The 25234-nt window shown below is 36.1% G+C and overlaps 1 protein-coding gene across 1 annotated transcript in view; it reads right to left on the reverse strand.

The window, feature by feature from the left end:
* The window catches only part of LOC150105173 (meiosis inhibitor protein 1-like), a 335005-nt gene that overhangs the window by 305701 nt on the left and 4070 nt on the right, over positions 1-25234 (reverse strand). The window contains exons 3-4 of the mRNA XM_090395130.1: positions 17836-17947; positions 1365-1422 (exon numbers count right to left, since the gene is read on the reverse strand). Of these exons, the coding sequence (XP_090251256.1) occupies positions 1365-1422; positions 17836-17947 (170 nt within the window). The remainder of the gene's footprint in view (positions 1-1364; positions 1423-17835; positions 17948-25234) is intronic.

Consider the following 25234-nt stretch of genomic DNA (forward strand, 5'->3'; position numbering starts at 1 on the left):
CTTAAGAACTCAAGAAATTCACTCTCCACATATACCTTGATGCAATCTCTACATTTCAATGAATATGGCCAGAATTGAAATTACACATACTCATAATGATCACCTTTTGCTTGCTCACTAAGCCAAGTTGCCTATTCATTGTCTCCACCCTCCACATTCTCTGGCCTGTAGCAACAAGGATGCACACTATCTGCTCTATATTACATAGCACATTTGTCCTGATATCAAAATTGGAGGTTTTAATTTCAACTCTTTATATTATGCCATGGTGATGGCAGGTAAATTTAGTACATGTCTGCAGAATTCCTTAACTAAACTGAATAACTATTATAACAAATTTGGTATGAAAAGCAGAAATAAAAGTAGACATGAAAAATAGGCAGGGATATTTGAAAATATCAGCTGCATCCTCAGTGATCTTTCTATAGAGCAGAATTTGATGCCGAATTAAATATGGAATTAGATAACAGAATGAGGTTATAAGGAATAAGAGGGAAATTAGTTAAAACACTAAAAAAATTAGCTGTATACAAGGCAGTATTTAAACCAAGTTTTAACTTCTTGATCTCAGAGCTGGGTCGGAAATACAACAATTTTTTCAAAGACAAGATCACACATATGAGAGTCCTGAAAAAAAATCAGAGGAACAAACAGATAGTATCCATTGCAGAATCATATCAATTAATAGTGATGATATTAGGAAGGAACTTGATGTTGTTAATAAGGTGTAAGTTAACTTCAAGTGATATGGTCGCTTAAACCATATGGAAGAAGACAAATTAACAAAGCAGTCATCAGTCGACCTCACATTAAAAACAAAAGTCTTTGATATCAGGTTGGCTGAAAAACATCCTGAGGGTGACCAAGATCTAGGTGGACTGATATAGTTAGAACCTCAGAAGACTGAACTATAAGATCTAAAAATATTGGAGCCTTGACAAATAACAGACTGATCTGGAGGAAGACTGTCTAAAGGAACTTACTATTTATGTAAAGTTTTCATGTAGTAGTATCATAGTATCCTGTACATCCTTGAGGGTACATATTAGGAATTTGATCACAGATGATCAGAGATGTAGTATAAGTTGTTTATACAAGAATTCACTCACTGTGTTATCAAACCTTTTACTCCTCTTATTTTCATTATCATTCCAAATATACCTAGCTTCTTTTCTAGAATATACTTCTAACATGCTTATATCAGATACCATACTATAAACTTAACTGTAACAATAGTGTGTGTGTGTGTGTGGGGGGGGTGAATACACCACAGTAACTTTTAATTCCAAATACAGAATTTCATTTCTGATGAAATGTTAATGCTAGCTACTTTTAACAAAAATAAAACTCTCAAAGAACTTTACCTTCTCTCTGTCTTGGAGTGATAGTCTGTGCTTCATCAGTACTTTCCATTACAGAAATCTAAAGAAATAAAATAAAGTTATTAGAAGCAAATTCTATATTACTCTTACAGGGCATATGATAAACAGTAATGGTACAAATATTTAAAATATACTTTAGTTGTATTTCAGTAATATCTCCTATGTCAGTAGGAGAAAACACCAAAACATGCTAAAAAGCTGCTTTTTTTTTTTTTAACAACTAGACAGCAAGTGTACTATTTAATGGAGATCCCTAAGTTATATCTTCCTTAAAGGTTACTTTTGAACAGATATAATTAAGGTACAAGTTATTATTATTATTACACCCTCCATGGAGTCAGCAGACTCATTCAAATGACAACATATTTATCATATCAAATCTTAAAATCCTTAACACTCCTTACATTAACAACACATTCTGGTAATGATTTTCATTCACTGACAATTCTCCATGTAAAAAATCTACTCCTCACACCCCTCTTCACCACATTCTTATATAATTTCCAGCGATTACCTCTGTTTTTTCCCCTCTTGTCTTCTACTCTTTTTATAATCTAATCTGGATTAATTTGATAAAATCCTCTCACTAACTTAAATGTCTCTATCATATCACCACTTTTCCTCCTATCCACCAAACTCTGCGATCCACATTTTTGCAACCTCTCTCCATAACCAGCATTGCAAACTCCTGATATTGTCTTAGTTACTCGTCTCTGGACCTTTTCCAATGTCTCCACATCACAATGAAAACCATGTGACCAGATTTAAGCACAACAGTCCACATGTAGTCTGACCAGTGCTTTATACAGTTGAGCAACCACTTCTTATCATAGCAGCACTACAATGCACAACCTTTGCAACATTAGCAATATGTCCTCTAAACTTCTGTCTACTGTCAATCATCATCCCCCAAATCTCTAATCTCATTCACCTCCTGCAGTATGGCACTGTCAATATAGCATACAGCCATATATTTCTGCACTCCAAAATGCAATAAATGCCTCTGGTTACCTGTCTTTTTTTTTTTTTTTTGTAACACTGCTTCATCATACACAACTTGCTGGTATTGTTCAGAGAGCCAATCTCTGATCCATCTAACCAATATACTATCTATCACCATTCTCTGCAGCTTGTACACCAACTTCTCATGTGTTAATCTATCCAATGCTTTTGCAAAGTCTAAGAATATCACTGTATATGATTCTCCTTTATCTAACACATTCGTCACCTTATCATAAAATGCAAGTAAATTACTGAAACAGGAACTACCATTTACAAATACATTCCGGCTATCATAAAGAATGCAATGTCCATCAACCCAATTCTGTTTTCTATTCCTAACCAATGTCTTCAACACCTTGATCACAGCTGCAGTTATACAGACTGGACTATAATTGGGAAACTTCTGTCCTAGAACCATGTTTGTGGGGTGGTACTATTTTGCCTTCTTTCTGCTCCTTAGGAACCCTACCCACTGCAAGACTTTCATTAAATTTTTATTAACCAGGTCAAGGGCATAGTCAACTGTGGTGCACATTCCTTAATACATCTCATAGGTGGAATTTGAACCCACAGACCTTTGACTGGAAAGTTTATACACTAACCACATGGCCAACCAAACTTCCTACACTACATGGTAGAACACACTCCCAGGATGAGTCCTATGAACATGCTATGTGATAATAATAATAATAATAATAAAAATAATAAATATTATTGTTCAGAATTTCCATGGAGTTAGAAGACACATCATGAGAGGCAATGTATCTTCTTAAACAACACAAAGCCAATCATACCATTCCTTAAACTCATTTGCCAATCATGCTCTCACTACCCTATCAGGCAATGCATTCCATGGTCCAACCAACCTCTATGCAAAAAATCCACTCCTCACCATCTTGATCACCACCTCAGTATGTAACTTCAAGGGATGGCCCCCTTTTCTTGCTCCTCCTTGTTTACAATATCAAAAACTCCCTAGTGACAACTCTATAAATACACCCTTCACAATTTAATGAAAGAGCATATACAGTATTGGGCAGATGAGGATAATGTTATCTGTTAGGGTCTTTCTTGGATTTCTTAAGGGGCACTATTGTTTTTAGTAATCTGACTGCCTTTTATAATAAAGAAATCAGACTAGTTGAAGGAAAGAAAGGTACATACTGGCATTTTTAAGGATTTTGCAATGTCATTTTACAAGATGCCACACGATCAGCTAATATTTAAGTTATCCCACATGGATTTAGATATCAGGTTAGTGAATTGGATTGGCTGTCTGATAGATATCAAAGAGTTGTGTACAAGGGGAGTGGATATCAAGTAGGCTCCGACAGGGCTCAGTATTGGTACCCACATTGTTTAACCTTTACAACAATGATGTTGTCAGTGAATTGCAGGGGGATATTCAGTTGTTTGCAGTTTGTGAAGCTGGGAAGGTGCTATGTGGTAGCCCTCTAAGAGAATTTGACTAAGCTGCATAGATGGGTAAATTAATGGGGTTTTCAGTTCAATGTAACTAAATATAAGGTCTTGAAGTTTTGGTTCTTTGATGAGAGCTACATCCTCTACTGAAGGAACTGTACTGGGGGAAGTGAAGGAGACAAGGGACCTTGGGATAGTGATTGATAGAAACTTGAAGTTTAGGGGATATATTGCAAAGGTGAGGAAAGTAACCTAGAGGGTTGCTGTAATACTGAGAAGGATGCTGACCAGTAGAAATAGAAGAGTGGTGATTCCATTATATAAAGCCCTAATCAGAACATATCTGGATTAGTATGATCAGATTTGATTGCAGAGATCTGAAGGGGATAAATTAGCCTTGGAGATGATACAAAGGCAGATAAATGAAATGATATCAGGTCTGTATAATGTTAACTTTTCTGAGTTCTTTTCTGATGTCTTCATTTGTTTAGAAAAGAACTAGATATTTATAATATAAATGAAAAGATCAAGGGATATAGAGAGAAATGGAAAGAACATGTATCGGATACCAAAATAGGTGGATATATATATATATATATATATATAGGCCAAAAGAGAGCGAGAGAGTAAGGAAGACTAGTGAAGCTGGAACAGGCAAATGCCTAATCCCTGAAGAGAAGAAGAAGATAATGTTAGCTATGAGAATAGACTGAGAACTTGCAGACTGAAGAGTTTTGTAGATGGAAGAAGAAAAGGTGATGTGATTGAGACATATAAGCTAGTTTAGGGGTTGTTATTAGGTTGACATGAAGATATCCCGCTGTGGGCATGGATGTCTGTGATTGTCTGTGAAAATACTAGTGGCAGTGGTAGTGGGCAGTAGATTGCAGTGGTGTAGATGATGATAGTTGCAGTTTGTTGTAGTTGGTGGATTTGAGTGGAGGAGACAGAGTTGTGAAGTAGGTGCCCTCCCTCGATGAGTCTTTGGACTTCCTGGAGGTGTCACGTAATAATAATAATAATAATTTTCATAGAATGGGAGGGGGGGGATAGAAAAAGAGGCCTTCCCTGGAAACTGTATAAGGAGGAAGTGAGCAGAGGAGTGAGGAGTAGGTTCTTTACATGGAGTGGCTGGTGAGTGGAATGCATTGCCTGAGTGTCTTGTGAATGTAGACACACTGAATCAGATTTAAAAGCACAGTTGGATGAGCTTTGTGTGTGATAGTGTGTACCTCCAACACAAGTCTCTGACTCCATGGAAGTCAGATGTTAATAATAATGACATGCTGTTTCAGACAATTAACCCTTAGCAACTACAGAAATTCAACTTCTATCTTGCCATGCTCCCTTTCCTCCCTCTTATCTCTGCCCCCATAGTTGATGTCTCCCATAATAAATTCTTGTCCTGCACTCATTGTGCTAATCTGCTGATGTGTAGCATCTACATCTTCCTGTGGGCCCCCGGCCTGTAGCAGTAACCAAGAATATATTTTGTCCTATTGGCCTCTATTCACACCAGACAGATTGACCATCTGTCTGACCATCTCCCCAAGACCTAAAATCCTCTTTAACTTCTAATTTGGTTTGTTGTTGTTCTTTAGCTATCATTTTCAATATCCCACGTCCTGTCCTATTCCCTCTATCCTCCATGAAAATACAATACCCTTCGCATTTTATCCCTGTAGTTATTTATCTGTAAATATTATATCCCACTAAATATCCTGTACTGCCCACCATCACCTCTTACCATATGTTCAGAATATCATTAGTATCAGATATTGCTAAACTCAACTGCCAACATTTCCTGCTGTTCACCATCAGTGTTTCCTATCCTGTAACATTCTACTAAATCCTACTAAATATTCTGTCCTGCCCACCCTCACCCACCATATGTTCAATATCATTAGTGATATTTCCCTCCAAATCTCTCTCTCCGAGAGAACACAGCTTATCACTAGACTCCACCATTGCACTTGCCCTTCCTATCTGCCATACCCTTGTTCTATTCCTGTTGGTATATCATCCTCCATCAATTATGTTTCACTGATCCCAATAATCTTTGAACTAGCTGAGGCTATTAGTGCCACCAATTCATCTTTATTCCTGATACTTCTGACATTTGTATAATGAAACATCAATGCATTGTCAGTACTTCCATATCTATTATTATTTCCTCCAGATTCAATTTGACTCCTCATTATGCCATATTTCTTCATCTCCAAAGTGTCTATTTCCACACTGCTTCCATCCACCCTGAGAGCACTAGTCTTCCTGCACTAATATTCCCACTTGCCCTGAGAACAACATTATCTCCAGATGCCTATATTTTGTCTCATTAAAATGTCTAACTTTTGCACACAGCTCTCTCCTATCCTCAAATGCATGCCAAGCATACTCTAATTGAAGCGTCTCTTCTGATTGTCTTACGACAATCAGAAGAGATGCTTCAATTCTTCTGCTTTAATCAAAAAAGAGATGCTTCAATCTTCTGCTGTACAACCTCAAACCATAAACCATCACAATCATCTCATTCCCTCTTTTGTCTTGCTTAATTGCCATATTTACACTCTCTATCATTCCTCCAGGCAGGTGCTCCTCTAGCATTTCATTCTGAACTCCATAAATCGTTGAATCACCATGTATCACACCTCTAACCACTCCGTTCATTTCGTGCATCCCTCATGCTCTTTCTCTCTCCCTTTACTCTCACTTACCCAATCATCTCTCCATCCCCAGCTCAATCCTTATCTTATTCTATTCTCTCTCTCTCTATGATTCCAATTACTCTCTTTCACTTCCACTCTTGTTTGCTTCATATCAGTTAGCCTTTCCAGATAATAATGTCCAAATTTGCTGTTATAAAAAAACAGGTGATTAGCTGTCTGTGTTGAATACATAAACAAGATCCATAATGTTCCAGCCCAGAGTTTGCTTAAGAAATTGTAGGCAGAAATCAACAGTGTCGAGTTATACTACAACAGTTCAAAGTCAAGACTCTCCAGTGCCAAAAATCTGTTTGTTTTATTTGTTTATTCTTTATTTCTTTTCTTTAAATGCTGATTTTCATTTTCTCCAGTCTAACTTTCTTAATTTTCCTTGGAGATATCATGTTCACATCCCTAAGTGGATTTTCAACTGCATTGATTCAGTTATTATACAAATTGTTCATGACTACCAGAATAATGCAGGATATCATAACCACTCCAAGGAATAGGTAGACTTCAAGGGAAACTAATTTGTAGTTTGAATTGCCTAGAGGATAAACAACATCCAATAAACATTGGTGTTTACTTAGAATAGATATTGTTTATCCTCTAGGCAATTCGGACCATAAATTGGTTTCCCTTGAAGCCTACATATTCCTTCCTGAAGTCTCATACTCTTCTAGTTTACACTGGTTTATACTAAATCCCAAAATTGCATTGTAAATTACCACCTACTGGTGATATATTCCCTCAAGGCATAAACATTTTTACAGTGCTAATAATTAAGTTTGCTTATTACCATCCTCCTATTAATAAATATCCTTCTATATTTATTGTCAGGTCTCTAATATTGTCAGATTTTAGATTTCTGTTTTTAAGTCACTACACTACATCAATTCACCTAGATCAGGGCTGTCCAAAGCACTGCATGCAGTCCGCCTGTGGGTTTTGATTTTCACAAGAGAAAAAATAAAATAACAATTTGAATCGAATGCATATTAGATATTTTAATTCTATCACTAATCGATAATCTGGATGTTGGTAATTTTATTTGGTGCTTTTACATCACTATATATATATATATATATATATATATATACACACCCACGTGTTTTTCAAATATTAGATGTGTCAAAGAAGCACACTTACACTGTTTTGTTCAAACGTGCATGCTCCGGGTGCTCACGGGGGGAACATGAACGTGTGATTAGTGCACAATTAGTGTTGTTCGTTTGTTCAGCTTTCGAGGTTGTGTCACTGCTGCTCACTAAATTACTAGCTATGCATTGTGATGCAGTGCTCTGATTAATTTTTTTTAATGCGGCCCTCGGATTACCTAAGGTTGGACAGCCCTGGCCTAGATCACTGTTTTCTGTGTGTCTTTCCTGCTATCCTACATCAGATGCCATAGAATAAGGAGTTGGATAGACAGGAGATTAATGCTGCTTGGGTGATATTAAAGAACTATCTAGTAGAAATAATGTTTAAATGTATTTCAAAGGTCAGAAGATTAAATAAGGTAGGTGTGAAACAGATGAATAAAGAGATTAAGCATGAAATACAGAGAAAAAAGGCATTATGGAGGCAACATAAAAGAAGTGGTAATAATCAATTCTATGAGGAATTCAAAGAACAGGCAAGGAGGGTAGCAAAAGTTCAATATGAGCAGCAGTTAGCTAATGAAGCCAAAAAAAATCGCAGGTAGTTTATTTTGATATGTAGTCAGCAAAAATAAGAACAATTATGGTAGAATGGCATTGACTGGTGAAAATGGCATAAGGACAGCTGTTGCAGAGGATATAGTTGAGATATTTAATGAGCAGTTCATTAAAGTCTTTCATTCTTGTGAATGTAACATCATGGAAAGTTTGAGAGCAGTAGATGATGAGGAGGAGAGACTGACTGTGAGTGAGGAAGAGGTATATCAAGTTTGCTTAATAAATTAAGCAAATTTGATATTAATAAGGCTGTGTGATTTGATGATATATCACTGCGTATTTTGAAGGAATGTGCCAGAGAGTTGACATCTGCCTTAACATATTTGTTTAATATGAGTCTTACACTGGGTCAAGTTCCAAAGGAGTGGAAGGACGGCAAGATTATACTGCTTCATAAAGGAGGTGATAGAAGTCGAGCATCAAATTATAGACCAATCCATGTGTCAACTGTTCTAGTTAAAGTGTTGGAAAGACTGGCTAGATCAGGATCCAAAATTGGGCTGACTATAGTATTATTATTTTTGGTGAACAGCATGGATTTGCTAAAGGGGGGGGGGTCTGTTTTAGTAATATCTCCTTACCTATTACAATAAAGTGACAGCAGCATTGGATGTAGGAGATGGATACACAATAGTATACTTAGACTATGTATATTATTTCTGGGAAAACTCCCATGTTATTCCTCTTAATAAACTATTATAATTACAGCTATTTTGCCTGCTTCAGTTTAGGAGTGCCCCTGTTTAAATGTCATTGGCTATTTACTCATGGATTCTTAGGGCAGTGTAAATGTACCAAAAAGTATATGTGGCATAAGGAATAGAAATTTACACATACCTTTTTCTGGGTGTTGCGGCTTTTCCTCTTTCTACGATGTCAAAAAACTACTGAGTGTGTGTGGGGGGGGGTAAGCAATTTGGTAGAATTAAGTTAGAAAAAACCGGGTTTTTTTTGTCATATATATAAACATATATATTATATTATATAGGATGGGAAAAGGTGAAAGGGTTGATTTTTTAAGATAGGGAGGGGGAAGAGGAAAGGTGGCTGACTGGGTGCGGTCCGTTTCGACTATTCGTGGTTGTCATCTGAACACATTGGGAAAGTGGATGCTATGTCAGGTCGGGTAGGTGCTTCTGCTTTTGAAGTGTTTGTGTTGTCGCCTATTGGTCGGGGTTGTGACCTCAATTTTATGTTGTAAAGTATACTTAGACTTTGCAAAGGCTTTTGAGAGAATAACACATGGCAAGTTGATAGTCAAACTAGAATGGTTGGGAATGGATATTAAACTAGCGCATTGGATTGGCTGTCTGATAGGTATCAATCAGCAAGTTGTGTATGGTGGAGCAATATCCCAGAAGAAGAAAGTCACTAGTGGTGTGCCTGAGGGGGGTCTGTTTTAGAGCCATTGCTGTTTAACCTCTCTACCGGCCGATGTGGATGAAATAGTGACACGAAATTGCACTTCTTATCCATAGAGCTTTGTATCCAGATTTAGCTGAACGTTTATAGACGTCATGGCCGGTTGGAATGACGATTTAAAATGGGGATGCCAGTTTAATGTCATAAAATGTAGATTTTTAAAATTTGGAAAGCAAAGATGGGATGTAGAATTAACTCATAGTGGGGATATATTGTTAGAGGTGGAGGAAATAAGAGATACTGGGGTGATGGTGGATAAGGATCTGAAATTTAGAGGGCATATTGCCAAAATTGTGAGTACAACACAATAAATTCTGGGAATGAAACAGAGGGCACTGACTTGTAGAAGTAAAGATATTCTAATTCCATTGTATAAGGCTAATATTAGGCCACATATGGACTACTGTGCATAGCTTTGGTCACCTGGTTTTCAAACGGATGAAGAGATGTTGGAGAGGGCCCAGAGGTGACTGACTAAAATAGTTTCTGATCTCTGGAATGTTGTATATGAAGAAATGTTTAGATGATGCAATTTGCAGTGTATGACTATTAAATTATAAATTTATTACAATTATATAATTAAATTATAAAAAATTATATAAAAGAGGAAAACAACAGTCTCCCTTTCCTAGACACTCTAATCACTCACCAGCCTGATGGATCCTTGGCTTTCTCTGTTTACAGAAAACATAGCCATACAGGCAGATATATTCATCAGCAATCCACCTTCACAACAATATGGGATTATAAAAACACTATATAACAGTGCAAAATGAATCTATTCAGATGACAATGCCCTAACCACTGAACTAAACCACATCCTTAACACTTTCTTAGCCAATGGCTACAACCCCCAAAAAATCCAAAAAATATTAAAACCAGTTAACCACAACCCCTCCCCCATAACAAAGATTACACTAAATCCATCACCATTCCATATATCCAGGGCACCTCTGAAAAGTTAACCAAAATCTTAAAAAAAATGACCTGACTTCTCGTTACAAAAACCATATAAGAAATTGGCATCCCTTATCTGCTCCACCAAAGACCAGCCACTTCCCTTAGACCTACCTGGGGTATACCAGGTCCCTTGCCAAACAGGCAGGACAGCAAATGTCCGGATTTCGGAACACAAAGACTACATCAGTTTCACTAATACAGCCATTCTAGGCTTGCAGACCATGCTCTGGATACCCGCCACAGAATACATTGGAAGAAAGCCACGTTAATACACCGCAGCAAATTTAAATATGAAAGATTGTTCACGGAATCAGCCTCAGCTCTAAGAAACTTTCCAAACCTCAACAAATTTGGGTGCATGAGACTACTCCAAATCTGGGAAGCTTGCATCTTGAGAACTTCAACCCAACAGTCAAGACAACCCAATATAGCCCGCTAGGAGGCACCTTCAGGACTCTAGGAACAACAGTAGTTTTCTCTCTTCTGCCTCATTTGTTTTTTGTAGTGCCTGCATGCATGTGTCATAGTTGTATGTTCCCATAAAGATAGCAATATGACATTGCTGAAATATAGGAGGTATTTATTAAAGTTTCTTTTAATTAATATTCCAGTAGACATTGTAAATTCCTTAAATAATTTAATAGTCAAGTGTTACCAACATATAAGCCTATCTACAAGAATTGCAGAGTGTAGTGGAGGAAGAGGGACGATATGATAGAGATGTCAAGTTAGTAAGGGGTTGTTATAGGATTAATGTTAAATGGTTTTCATAAAACGGTGGGAGATGGGAGGGAGAACAAGAGATCATCCCTGGAAGATTTATAAGAAGAGTGTGAGCAGGGAGAGTGGAGAAATGTGAATCATTGGAATGCATTGCCTGAGAGCATGATGTCTGCAGAGAATTTGAATGTCTTTGAGGTGCGGTATGGTGAGCTGTGTGTATGACAAAAGGGATTCAAATAAGCACAACAGGTCTCTTTTGTGCTTATGTGAACTTCCGTTGCATTTATGTGACCCTATCACCTCAAAATACTTCTGTATATACACATATTCTTGAATGTTGAATCCTTTCTAATTCATTTTTAACACAATTCTGCTATTCAATATTTGACTTCAGAATTCTATCTGTGTTCTCTATCTAGTCTTTCATGAACTCCTCCTCCCATCAACCAAAATCTCAAATAATCCATAGGTTAAAATCAATTTGACTATCATGCATGCTGCTTGTTTAGTGTTTTAACAAAATTTCTTTCTTTTAGGGTTACATGGTGATCAGCATTCATTTTAAAAATTTTATGGAATTTACAACCATGTTAAAAAAATTTTTTTATTATCCCGACGTTTCGATCTTCACATTAAGATCATCATCTGGAGCGTACATAAATATACAGGTCAAGCTGAGTTACATCATTAACTGTAAGCTAGAGAAACAATAATTTGATCACATGTTATTCTACTGGCGTGACCTCTGGTGGAAAAATAAAAATAAAAAAATAAATAAAATAAAATAAAATAAAAAATAAATTTTTACATCAAGCTAAATTCTATTTTTACAATGATAGGAATAAACATTCTTTTAGATGGTTTTCTTTCAGAAACAATTGGTGTCCTATTTTTAGTATTACAATTCTTATTTTTGATTTACAATACTGGATTTTCTACAGTCCTGTTTATAGTTGTTCTTGGTGAGGAAGGTCGAATATATACCTTCCATATGTTTGCGATTTTTAAACCATCATTGTTGTTCAGATTGTCATGGTTGCTGATAATCTCACAGGCTGACTTGAATTTCCATTCATACCATGTTCTAGTGTGATGTAGACAGCTGGTGGTTTTCCAGTCAATTCTGTGTAAGGTATTCAGGGCATGATTAGAAAGGCCAGCTTCACCATAATTATTATATTTAATGTGTCGTTTATGTTCTTTTTGTCTAATAGGAATAGTGCGTCCTGTTTCTCCTATATATGGTATGTTGCAAGTACAATAAATCTGGTATACTCCAGGGTGAGCTAGTGGAGGGAGTGGGTCTTTGGATGAGTTGTGTAAGCTTTTTAGTTTTGCAGGAGGTTTAAAGGTGGCTTTGAAGTTGTACTTTTGTAGTACTCTGTTTATTTTGTCTGATATTCCTTTAATGTAGAGAATGGTTATAGTTTTACTGTAGTCTGGTTTGTCTTTGTTTTTTTTTGTGGTTTTGTAGAGAATTTTGTTTATAGTGTTTTGGCTGTATGCGTTTTTTTGTAAGTTATTACTGATAATTTTAAATTCGTCTTTCAGTGCCTGTTCACTGGAACAAATCATCTGAGCTCTGTTTTTTAGCATGTTGATGACACCTAGTTTTTGTGTTGGGTGGTGGTAGGAGTTTATGTGTATATATTGTCCCGTATGTGTCTCTTTTCAGTAAACAGCGAAGGAAAGATTGCCCGAGGGAAGACATGTGACAAGTGTATCTAGAAATGAAAGTGTGTTGTGTTTTTCAATTTCAATTGTGAATGGTATGCGTTTGTGTTGTTTGTTTAGGTGGCTAAGGAATGTGTCTAATGTCTGGCGGCCATGGGACCAGATTGCGAAAACATCGTCAACGTATCTAAGCCAGACTTTGGGTTTTAGAGGGGAGGAATCTAGGGCAAGTTGCTCAAAATGTTCCATGTAAAGTTAGCAATAGGGGGGATAATGGCGAGCCCATGGCTGTGCCTTCTTTTTGTAAGTAGAAGGTGTTTTGCCATACAAAATAACCCGACCATAATACATGGGCAAAAAGCGCCATGATATCTGGAGGGAATTTGTTCTATAGGAGAAGGATTGTGTCATTGATTGGGACATTCGTAAAGAGGGCAGAGACGTCAAAACTGACTAATAAATCATCTTTTTCTAATGTAATGTCTTTGATGATGTTTATGAAGTGTTGTGTGTTTTTGATATAGGAAGGGGGAATGACCTACCAACTCCTTGAGTGTTGCCGCTAATTTTTTGGCTAAGTGATACGTCGGGCTATCAATTCCTTCAATGATAGGTCTTAGCGGGGTGTTTTCTTTGTGAATTTTTGGTAGCCCGTAAATTCTAGGGGAGCGAGCGTAATGAGGGAACAGTTTTTTGACTGTATCTTCGGGCCATGTGGTAATTGATTTAAGTAGTTTCTCTGTTTTGGTTTTTGTTCTGTTAGTTGGGTTGTAGTTAACTAATTTGTATGTGTTATTGTCAGAGACCAGCAGATTCATTTTTTCTATATAAGTGGTACGGTTTAAAATGACAGTGGCATTTCCTTTATTGGCTCTGGTTATTACTATGTTCGGATTTGTTTTAAGTGATTTTATCGCTGTTAATTTGTGTTTAGTTATGTTGCTTGTTATTGTTTTGTTATGGTTTAAAATGTTTGCAGTTTCTATATGTATTTTGTCTGCTTTTTTATTAGGTATGAATCTTGGGCCTCTTTCCATTACAAATTAAGTTTGTCTATCGTTTTCGGTGCTATAGCAAAATTTAAACCTTTGTTAAGTATAGAGATTTCGTCTTTGTTTAGAGCGTGGTTAGATAGGTTAATTATGTTATTGATACCTGTGGGTGACTGGTGGCTCCTGTTGTTTCTTGCTTCTGGTTGGTTGTTGTTGTTCAATGTGGCAAACTTTGAATATGGCGGCTGGTTTTGTCGTTCTTTTAGTCTTTGAAATTTGGAAATTAGGTTTTCTTTCTTCGTTTGTTGGATGTGGTTTGCTGTGTTGCCCGTAATCCTTTCTAGGATTATCCAGATATCTGTGTTTAAGTAGCTAGATAGCTCTGTTTTTTCTTTTAGTAGCTGGTTTTGTGTAGCTGCTAGGTTCTTTCTGGTAGCTTGGATCTGCTCTCTCAGTAGTGCTTTCTCCATGTGGTGGTATATTCTTTGTGCCTTTGTTGAAGTGAATTTTCTCTTTAGCCTGATGCAATTAGGAGTGATATCGCTGTCCCTACACTGTTTTTAGGGCTTTCTGATTATGCCCTGAATACTTTACACAGAATTGACTGGAAAACCACCAGCTGTCTACATCACACTAGAACATGGTATGAACGGAAATTCAAGGAAGCCTGTGAGATTATCAGCCCCACCCCAATCTGAACAACAATGATAGTTTAAAAATCCCAAGCACATGGAAGGTATATATTCGACCTACCTCACCAAGAACAACTATAAACAGGACTGTAGAAAATCCAGTATTGTAAATCAAAAATAAGAATTGTAATACTAAAAATAGGACACCAATTGTTTCTGAAAGAAAACCATCTAAAAGAATGTTTATTCCTGTCATTGTAAAAATAGAATTTAGCATGATGTAAAAATTTATTTTTTATTTTATTTTATTTTATTTATTTATTTTTATTTTTCCACCAGAGGTCATGCCAGTAGAATAACATGTGATCAAATCATTGTTTCTCTAGATTACAGTTAACGATGTAACAGCTTGTCCGTATATTTATGTACGCTCCAGATGATGATCTTAATGTGAAGATTGAAATGTCGGGATAATAAAAAAAGTTTTTTTAACATGGTTGTAAATTCCATAAAATTTTTAAAATAACAAAATTTCTCTTTTAATACAGCTGACTTCCCATACCAGCTTTGCTTATTTTGTTATCTGTTACCATATTTAATTTATCTGCTCTAAACTTTTATGTCTAAATAGCTAAAATATTTCACTTGTTCCATAGGTTTTCTGCTGATTTTTTTTATGTTCTAGTCTATTTTCATAGTTTTGTCTTTTTAATTGCTGATATTCATGCTAAATTGATTACATCCATTCTGTTAAGTTAAGGAATCTTGAAGACTTGTACTCAATTTATTTATGAGTATATCAACATCTACATAAACTAACAAACTGAAATTAACATCTCCATTTTGATATCAGGTTTAATGTCACTTTCCTTCATAATGAGGTCCACATTGATGACTAATAACAGCATTCTCTTCAAGGAATACAGCCTGCACTCTAGTCTTACACTTGATTTTATACTGAACCGTCTTCTTATACCTCCTTCAATTCTGACTGTTGACTTAAATTGTGCTGGCAGTCTATGAAATCTATAAATCTCAGATACAGATCATCAATATATGCCTATGATTTCTTAAATATTTGTCTTAAAGTAAAAATCTTCCCTCAAAATAGTGATGGCATATGGCATTCATTGTAAAAGACTTACAGATTAAGCTGCTGTTTAGAGAATAGAAATTTACTAAAAAAAATTACTTAAAAAAAAAAATTAAAAAAAAAAAACAATCAACAAAATCTCCAATCATCTTAAACCACCACATCTGCCAATTAAAAAACCAGGTGTATGTGCAAGATCAGTTGTTGTTTTGGCCTTTTGTTGTGGAATTTTGGTGGTTTAGCCTTGTTTAGAATACTTGCTATACCTAAACGCACATTATTGGCCATTGCCGGCAGAAGATCATAAATGCCTCGTTCTATCTTCATCAAACCTCATGTAAAACTAGCAACTCTAATCCACTTCCCTAAGGATAAACTTCACCCTTTAGCACACCCAGGAGCATATGAAGTTCCCTGTGACTTGGCCAACTATGAACAAACAGGAAGATCAGTTAACATCCGCCTGGAAGAACATAAAAAATAAATTCGCTACTATTGCTATGGCAAGTCAGGACTGACAGACCATGCTTTGGACACTCCTTCACACAGAATTAGATGGAAGAAAACGAATGTACTATTTAGGAGTCGTTACAGATCTCAAAGATTATTTTTTGAGTCAGCAATGGCTTTGAAGAATTCTCCTAACCTGAACAAATATGGTTGCATTAATTTGCCAAAAATTTGGGAGACTGTCATCCTAAGAGCAATTCACACATAGCTGTAATGTTGTTTTTTTTATTTTATTTACAACATTAGAGGTAGTCAAAATAGGACTCTAGATCTTTTGTCCATTGCAATTGTATTGTTTCAGAGTACCACACATTTGTACATGCAACAGTGTGGTACTCTGATGATGATGCTGATTTGAAATTCAGTGAAATATAAGCAGTTAATAAAACATATTTTGATTGAATTATTTGGTATTGTTAATATCATTAAAAATTAAGTCATGAATAACCATCGATACCTAAGCTTATCTGTTAGAATGGTAGCAAACTTCCAGTCTTTACTTGCTCGATTTACTTTTTGCTTTTCCTAACAGCTCTTTTATATTTTCTAGCATATCACACCTGTCACCTAACAGATCATTTGTAGCATCCAAAATAATCATCTCTTTCACTTTCCTTTCTCTGCATCCTAACAGAATCAATAACATCCTTATGCTTTTGTCTGGAGAAATGCCTAACATGTTTTGTTAGGCATTTCTCCAACCATTCTATTTCATGTATTTCTAATGAAGAATTCCACATAGGCACACTAAATTTCTCTCTCTCTCTATCAGCTTGTCATTCTCCTCATCTTGCACCATTTTTTTTCATGATCCATACCATATTCATCCTTATTTACCTCCACCACCTTACTTGTCACCAACAACCTTGCCCACATTCTCACACTTCTGTGTGAGAATCTCATCTTTTGTCATTCAATTCTCCAATGGTAAACTTTTTTACTCTCCACACATATCTGGCACTTGCTATCTAAATACTTCCTAAACACTCATTCACACATCTCACTTTTCTTCCATATAAAATAAACTGTTTGCAATTTATGATTGAGATATGATTATTATTATTATGATATGACTGAGGTTTTTAAACTGTTGAGAGGTAGTTACAGGGTTGACGCAAGGGATCACACCCCAGATCCGTTGTGTCAACAACTCAAGCAGGTGGAGTAGAGTACAGTACAGTGCCCTCCTTCAATGAGTCCTTGGACTGTTTGGAATTGTCACATAATAAAAATAATAATAATAATATATACATCTCACATACACAGTAGCAAACAAAATCCAACATGTCAAATTTGCATTTACTTTGCATCAGCACCACAATGAACAATATATAAAACAATAACAGCTTTTTTCCTTATAATTTCACAAATAAACTATTGGAAACAAACAAGCACTCATTCATAAAAACAGTAAGTCACTAAAAATGAATTTAGTATCACCAATTATTTTCAAAGTATAACTTATTTTTCATCTTTAAGTGCTATTGCTATATATCAGTTCATTCACATATCATATCATTTTGCTAATGGTAGTGATTCTGCTACATACTGTTTGCCATCTCATCATGTCAGAATAATGAGGAATATTCATGATACTTACAGCTAAAAGAAACACAAGATGTTTCAAGGTATATACTGGAAAAACAGAGAGATCAGGATTCAGTATTATAAATGACACCACATGTGGAAGAAGATTCAAAACAGGAAAAATACTAAACAAATAAACAAACAATACATATATAACATTTCAGAATTAATTAACAATTAATTTCATTCATAATTCTAATTTGTAAAATTAATTTCATGTTATAATTTTTCTAAGAAAAGTAAGAACCTTAATAATAACAGCATCAGGAAAAAAAAAAAAAAAACATTTTATACAAGTATAAGCAAGTAAGTGCCCATGCACTACATATATAGATATGCCTACAGCATGAAGTAATGATAATGGCAACAAAGCCAAGCACCAACAGAGCACTACAAATCTCACTAACTTTGCCAAGCTAGCTGAAGTTCAGAAATGCTGTAGCTACAATCTGGAGATTACAGACAAAAAAAAAAGCCTTCAGTGCAATTTTTGCTATCAGATGATGCACGCAAAATTGCACAAAAGTCGACGCATCAGCAGTTAAACTCCTGATTAACCTCAGCTAGATATTCTTTTGTTCCTTCAGCCTCTTTACAAACTGGAAGAAAAATGACAGAGTGGAGATGCCATATGGACAATTAACTATAAAAAATTAATGTTAATGCAAAAATCCAGTCCTGCTACCAGCTAGCGTGGAAACTCTGTCACTGCATAGGGAATGTGCGTGACTCCCAAACAGTTGTAAAGTCCGATTTTGAACTTCTATGGCTTAGCTGAAAATCTCTGTACTCCAATTACTGTCTCTACTGCACTCTTAATGCCATCAATGATTCTGTACTTTTTGAGTTTCTTTCCTTAAAAGTCAATATTCTTTAATCCAACTTTCCTAATAGTGATATCATTTTTCTTGGAGACTTTAATGTTCACAACACCAGCTGGCTCTCCTACTCCAATTACACAGATTGAGCAAGTAGAGAGGCTGAGTCATTCATCATTACCAACAACCTTACCCAACTAGTACACACACACACATCTGCAGCATAAATATTTACAGTAATGCAAGGAAGGCAATAGGAAATTTTTGCATTGATTGAATTTATGTGTCCAAAAAGAGTTGGAATAAGTGAAACATGGTTGAATGAGAATGACAACTTGATGGAAATACAAATGGAGGGATATGATGATTTTCATGAAGATAGGATTGGCAAGAAGGAGGAAGAGTACTACTGATGAAAGCAGGGGTTATTATGTCTGCACAAAGATAAAAAAAAAAGTGGCAGTGGTTTTGAATCAGTATGGTGTAAAATAGAGGTTGATATCATGAGATATTTGGTGTCGTGTTACCCACAGGACAGGAAATGTGGAAGGTAGAGACAGAACAATGCATAGGCAAATTGGCTTAGTGAGCAAGCAAAGGGTGATCATTATGAGTAATTTCAAATACGACAATATTCATTCCATGAATATCGTCATATTGAATGAAATCAGGAAATAAGGAGAATGAATTTCTTGAGTTCTTAAGGGACAACATCTTAGGTAGTATGTAATGGAGAATTCATGAAGATGAAGGTTGAGAGTCACAGATCTTGTTATATCAACAGAGGATGTGATTGTGAATGAAGTGCCTAGATCACCTGGATGGCAGTTGATATAATGTGAGAACTTCTATAAAGATGGGCTATATGTGGAACTACAAAGCTGGTGATTATGAAAAGCTTAGAAGACAACTTGTAGTACCACATATCCTCTTTCTTCACAGAAGACCTTGACTGGCAACCATGCAAGTAATTACTTCATGGTTACTTGCACCAACTGGAGGGAGATTTGACACCTCATTTAAAATGAAATCCTCAGATAAGCATATTAACAAATCCAAGAAACACAATTCTCATGCGTCCTCTGTTACATATTGCCTGAGGTAGTTGTCCCTCAAATACTCAAATGTAAAAGCATTTCATGGTCACACCATACTGCCTCAAAACCACTGCCACTATTTCTCCCTTGCACCTTTACCTTGTATGACATTAACTCCTTTTTTATCATCAAGAGCACTCAATCTTGATTTTTACCTTTTCTCTCTTTATGAAAATCTTCACACCTTTCCATCTCTATTCCTGTCAGGATGTCATCATCATTTAGCCATGCCTTACTTATTCCAGCAATTTTTAAGTGAACGAACTCAATCAATGCAACATATCCATTCTCCTATAATGAGTCACGAGGCTATTTTTCTGGCAACATAAATTAAGTTTAAGGGAGATAGTATAGTAAATCCTGTATTATTCTACAGCCGGGAACGAAACTCAGATCAAAATCCATTGAAATCCAAGAGTTTCGTGCCGAAGAACTATCGGTGAGTCCAAGCATAAGTAATCACTTGGGTAGTAACAACACCAGGGCAACTCGGAGCAAAGGTAAAGCAAGCTCCGTCACTATCTTAATATTTTCTCATAATGTAAAACGCAGCTCCTAGGAGATGTATTACTGTTTTACATTATGAGGAGAGGTCACTACCCAGACCAGTTTTGACCCTTATTGAGGTCTCATCAGTGATTAGCTAGACCTGGAATAGAGGTATATGTAAGTTAGGTTCACTTAAACCTTGATATTCCAGGTCTACCTACTCACTGATGAGACCTCAATAAGGGTCGAAACCGGTCTGGGTAGTGACCTCTCCTCATAATGTAAAATAGTAATACATCTCCTAGGAGCTGCGTTTTACATTATGAGAAAATATTAAGGATAGTGACGGAGTTTGCTCCACCTTTGCTCCAAGTTGCCCTGGTGTTGTACTACCCAAGTGATTACTTACGCTTGGACTCGCCAATAGTTCTTCGGCATGAAACTCTTGGTTTTCAATGGATTTCGATCTGAGTTTCGTATCCGGCTGTAGAATAATACGGGATTTACTATATCCCTTAAACTTATATCCATTCTCTTTTTGTTTTTGGTATTTCTAGCATTCATATACAAAAATAACAGCTCACATCTGGATCTATAACAAGTTTTGCTAGTACCACTTATTAGTGTGACTTCTCCGTGCCTTCCTCAAGTCAAATCCAACCATTTCCCCTTCTATATTCAAGTTATCCCATTTTGCAGCTGTGGGGCCAAGACGTTGAGCTTATTACTCGAAGTCTTCCATGTAAAAGTTAGCTACTGGGGGAGAAAGTGGTGAGCCCATAGCCGTACCTTCTTTTTGCAGGTAAAAATTATTTTGCCACATGAAACATGTGGCAAAATAATTTTTGCCATGTACTCCATGTACTCCACAAGGTGGAGTACATGGGCAAAGAGGGCTGTGATATCAGGCAGAAATATGTTTCGTAAGAGAAGAATAGTATCACTGATTGGGACAAATGTGAAAAGGGTAGTTATGTCAAAGCTCACTAATAAATCTTCATCGTTGAATGCGATGTTTCTAATCTTGTTTATGAAGTGTTCTGTCATGTGGCAAAATAATTTTTACCTACGAAAAAGAAGGTACTGCCATGGGCTTACCACTTTCTCCCCCCAATAGCTAACTTCTACACGGAAGACTTTGAGCAACAAGCTCTAGATTCGGTCAGCCTAAAACCCAAAGTCTGGCTCAGATATGTTGATGATATTTTGCCATTTGGCCCGATGGCCACAAAACATTAAATACATTCCTAAGTCACCTGAACAAGCAACATAAACACATCCAGTTTACCATCGAAATCAAAAACAATAATTCTCTTTCTTTTCTAGACACACTCGTCACACGTCTTCCCTCAGGCTGCCTCTCCTTCACTGTCTACTGCAAACCTACAAATACAGGCCAATACATACATAAAAATTCATACACCATCCAACACAAAAACTAGGGGTCATCAGCATCCTCAAACACAGAGCCCTAACAATTTGCTCCAATGAACAAGCTATGAACCAAGAATATGAAATCATTAACCAAACATTTGTAAAAAATGGCTACAATAAAAAAAATAGTTTACAAGATCCTCCATAAAAATGCCATTAAAAGCAAAAAAATTACAAGAATGCTATAGCCATACCCTACATTAGGGAAATTTCAGAAAAAACAGACAGAACACTACTTAAATACAACATCAAGACAACCTTCAAATCCCTAGCAAAATTAAGAAATTTACTTAGCTCCTCCAAAGATCCTCTTCCATACCTTGCCCACCCAGGGGCATACAAAATTTGATATAACTGTAACCTATCTTACATAGGGGAAATAGGATGCACTATCCCAATCAGAAAAGATGAACACAAATACCACATTAAATACCTCCACTATAGTAAAACAGGCCTATCAGACCATGCACTCCAAACATGCCACAGAATTAACTGGAAAGGCACAAAGTCCCTACACCACACCCTAATTTGCAAGAAAATTCAAATAAGCTTATGGAATGCTGAAACATCTGAACAAAAACATCCAAATCTGAAGAAAAATGTTGGATTAGTTATTCCAAGAATGTGGAGGACCCATCTTCAATCCATATAGTAACCAGAACAACCCCAGACAGAAGAAAATCTCAATATGCAAGGACTGTAAAAATTGTTTAATGTAGTTCCATTTTTTTTTTCCCAGAGGTCAGGTTAGGATAAATTATTAACAAGCATTTAGATTAATTTTACTTTTGTATAGTGCAGGGTGGCTGGTAAAAATTTTAAGTGGGGGTGCTGCATATACAAAATAAGAAAAATAATTCATTTTTTCCTAATCAGTAACCAATTTATTAATAAGTAAATTTACATATTAAAAAATTTTCTTTATTAAAAATATTATTTGAAAATATTAATAAAATGTTTAATAATATTTTTATGTGCAAGCATACACTTTATCTGTAGTAATACTGCTCAAAGAGCAGTGTCAGATTTGCTTGTTACATGCAGTGACAAGTGCAAATGAATATCGGCAAGTCTAGTCGTAACTGACCGAACATGATAATTCCAACACTGCATTAGATCACAGTGCATTTGTTTCATAATCTAAATTTGTTTCATTAATCAAACAATTCGAATTATTAACTATTCAATCAATGTCAAAACATAAGCTGTAACTTTTAACATGTTGTATTGCATTTTATATAATGTTGTAAGCATTGCTATTATTTATAAACACAAACAAAATTTAATTTTGTCGTTTTTTTCCTTCGGGATGTTGCAGTGTCACAGTGCTTATGTACAAGCCGCCACTGGTGCAGCAGAATGTAGCTTGTATATTGTACATATGTATGTTTTCTTGGTGATGATGACCTCAATACAGAGGTTAAAACGTCAATTATTACTTGCTTAACGTTAAATAAAGTAATTATTCTAACGTGGTCTAACCATAAATTCTTCACTACGGATGCTGACTACCATGTAACCTTAAAAGTAAGAAAAATTCTAGTAAGTTCTTTCAATATGTGGCAATTAGAGGGAAAAATGAGGGAGGATAATGCTAGTTGATGACATTGGCATCAACTAGCATCATCCTCAATGCAACTCATTTCCTCTGCATTGGTAACCAATGCAGAGGAAATAGTTGAATTATTGAATGATCAGTTAATCAGTGTATTTTATCCTTCTGAAAACTTAAAAACTTAATTCCATCATTCTTTGACTCAACGAACAACAGAAACATTGAGATTATTACAGTTACATTTAAAAATATCTCAATCACCTCAGTTTATAAACCGCCAGAAGAAGCTTTCTCCTTCCCCGATATCTTCCTCAACAATAGTGCATGCATGACTAATGTTGTATTAGGTGACTTTAACAGCCACAGTATTAACTGGGGTAACACAAAATCCAATGAAGATGGAGAACTTGTTGAAAAATGGGCTGAAAAACCTTTCTCTAAGCCTGATACATAATCCAAAACTTCCTGCATCTTTCAACAGTGGCAGATGGAAGCGAGGCTATAACTCTGACCTCATATTTGTTAGCTCAAAAATATCCAACATTTAAAAGGATTTTAAACTCTATTCCACATACTCAACATAGACCTATAATACTTCAATTCAACCCACCTATTATGCCTAACACAGTCCCGACGATTTAATTTCAAAAAATCTAATTGGAAGGGCTTCATGGAAGATCGTGACTGCTTCATAGAATCAGTCCCTCCAAACCCTCAAGATTACCCTCAATTCATAAAAATACTGAGGAAAATCTCCACCAAACACATCCCCTGAGGATGCCACACAAACTACATTCCAGGCCTTTCCAGTGACATATAAGCCCAGTATGCTAGTTACTTTACACCAACCCTTCTCAGAGGAGACTATCCATGCAGGAGTAAAATTATGCTCCAAGATGGCAGAAGAAAGGCATTTCTCATGGAAAAAAGAAATAGAAGCCCTTGATGACCCATAGTAGCAGAAAGGCATGGAACTTTATCAACAGAATAAGAAGGATTTCACTAAGCCACATGAGCATCCACAGGTAACAGCTAATCAAATTACTCACCAGCTGCTGCTGAATGGAAAATTCTGTAAAAAGCACCCAAAAAATAAGATACTTATGCCAAGTGAGGAACAAAACATGATTAACTCAGACTTCACCATCACTGAACTCAACACTGCCATAAACCTATTAAAACCTAGAAAATCTGCAGGCCTTGATGATATCTGTAATGAACAAATTAAGCATTTTGGACCCAGGACTAAAGAGTGGTTATTAAACCTATACAACACTTGCCTCAGAACCCTAAGGATACCAACTATCTCGAGGCATGCTAAAGTGATGGCATTTCTGAAACTAGGGGAAAACTCCAACCGAAGCAAAAAATTACAGACCTATATCACTACTCAGCAACCTCTTTAAACTCTATGAATTTGAACAGGCTACAACAACCCTTAATCGAACCCCCTCTTATTGCTGAGCAGGCTGGTTTTAGACTAGGCAAATCCTGTACACCACAAATTCTCAACCTCACTCAATATACAGAAAATGGTTATGAGCAAAAATTAGCCACAGGAGCAGTCTTTGTAAACCTAACTGCAGCATATGATACCATACCATCTCACACTCAAAAATAAAATATACAGGATAACTAGAGACTATCAACTCATTTCCTCTGCATTGGTAACCAAATGCAGAGGAAATAGTTGAATTATTGAATGATCAGTTAATCAGTGTATTTCATCCTCCTGAAAACTTAAAAACTTAATTCCATCATTCTTTGACTCAACGAACAACAGAAACATTGAGATTATTACAGTTAGATTTAAAAATATCTCAGGCCTTGATGATATCTGTAATGAACAAATTAAGCATTTTGGACCCAGGACTAAAGAGTGGTTATTAAACCTTGTCCTTCTGATCCAATCACTCTTGGAAAACAGATGCTTTTTTGTGGACCTAGGATGTAGAAAGAGTTGCTGGTATTCCAAAAAAAATGGCCTCCCCTAGGGAAGTGTGTTATCACCATTACTTT

The sequence above is a fragment of the Typopeltis vanoorti genome, chromosome 7 (genome assembly GCF_054136105.1).
Source record: "Typopeltis vanoorti isolate ZY-2024b chromosome 7, IOZ_Tvanoo_1.0, whole genome shotgun sequence".
NCBI classification, from domain to species: Eukaryota; Metazoa; Arthropoda; class Arachnida; order Uropygi; family Thelyphonidae; genus Typopeltis; species Typopeltis vanoorti.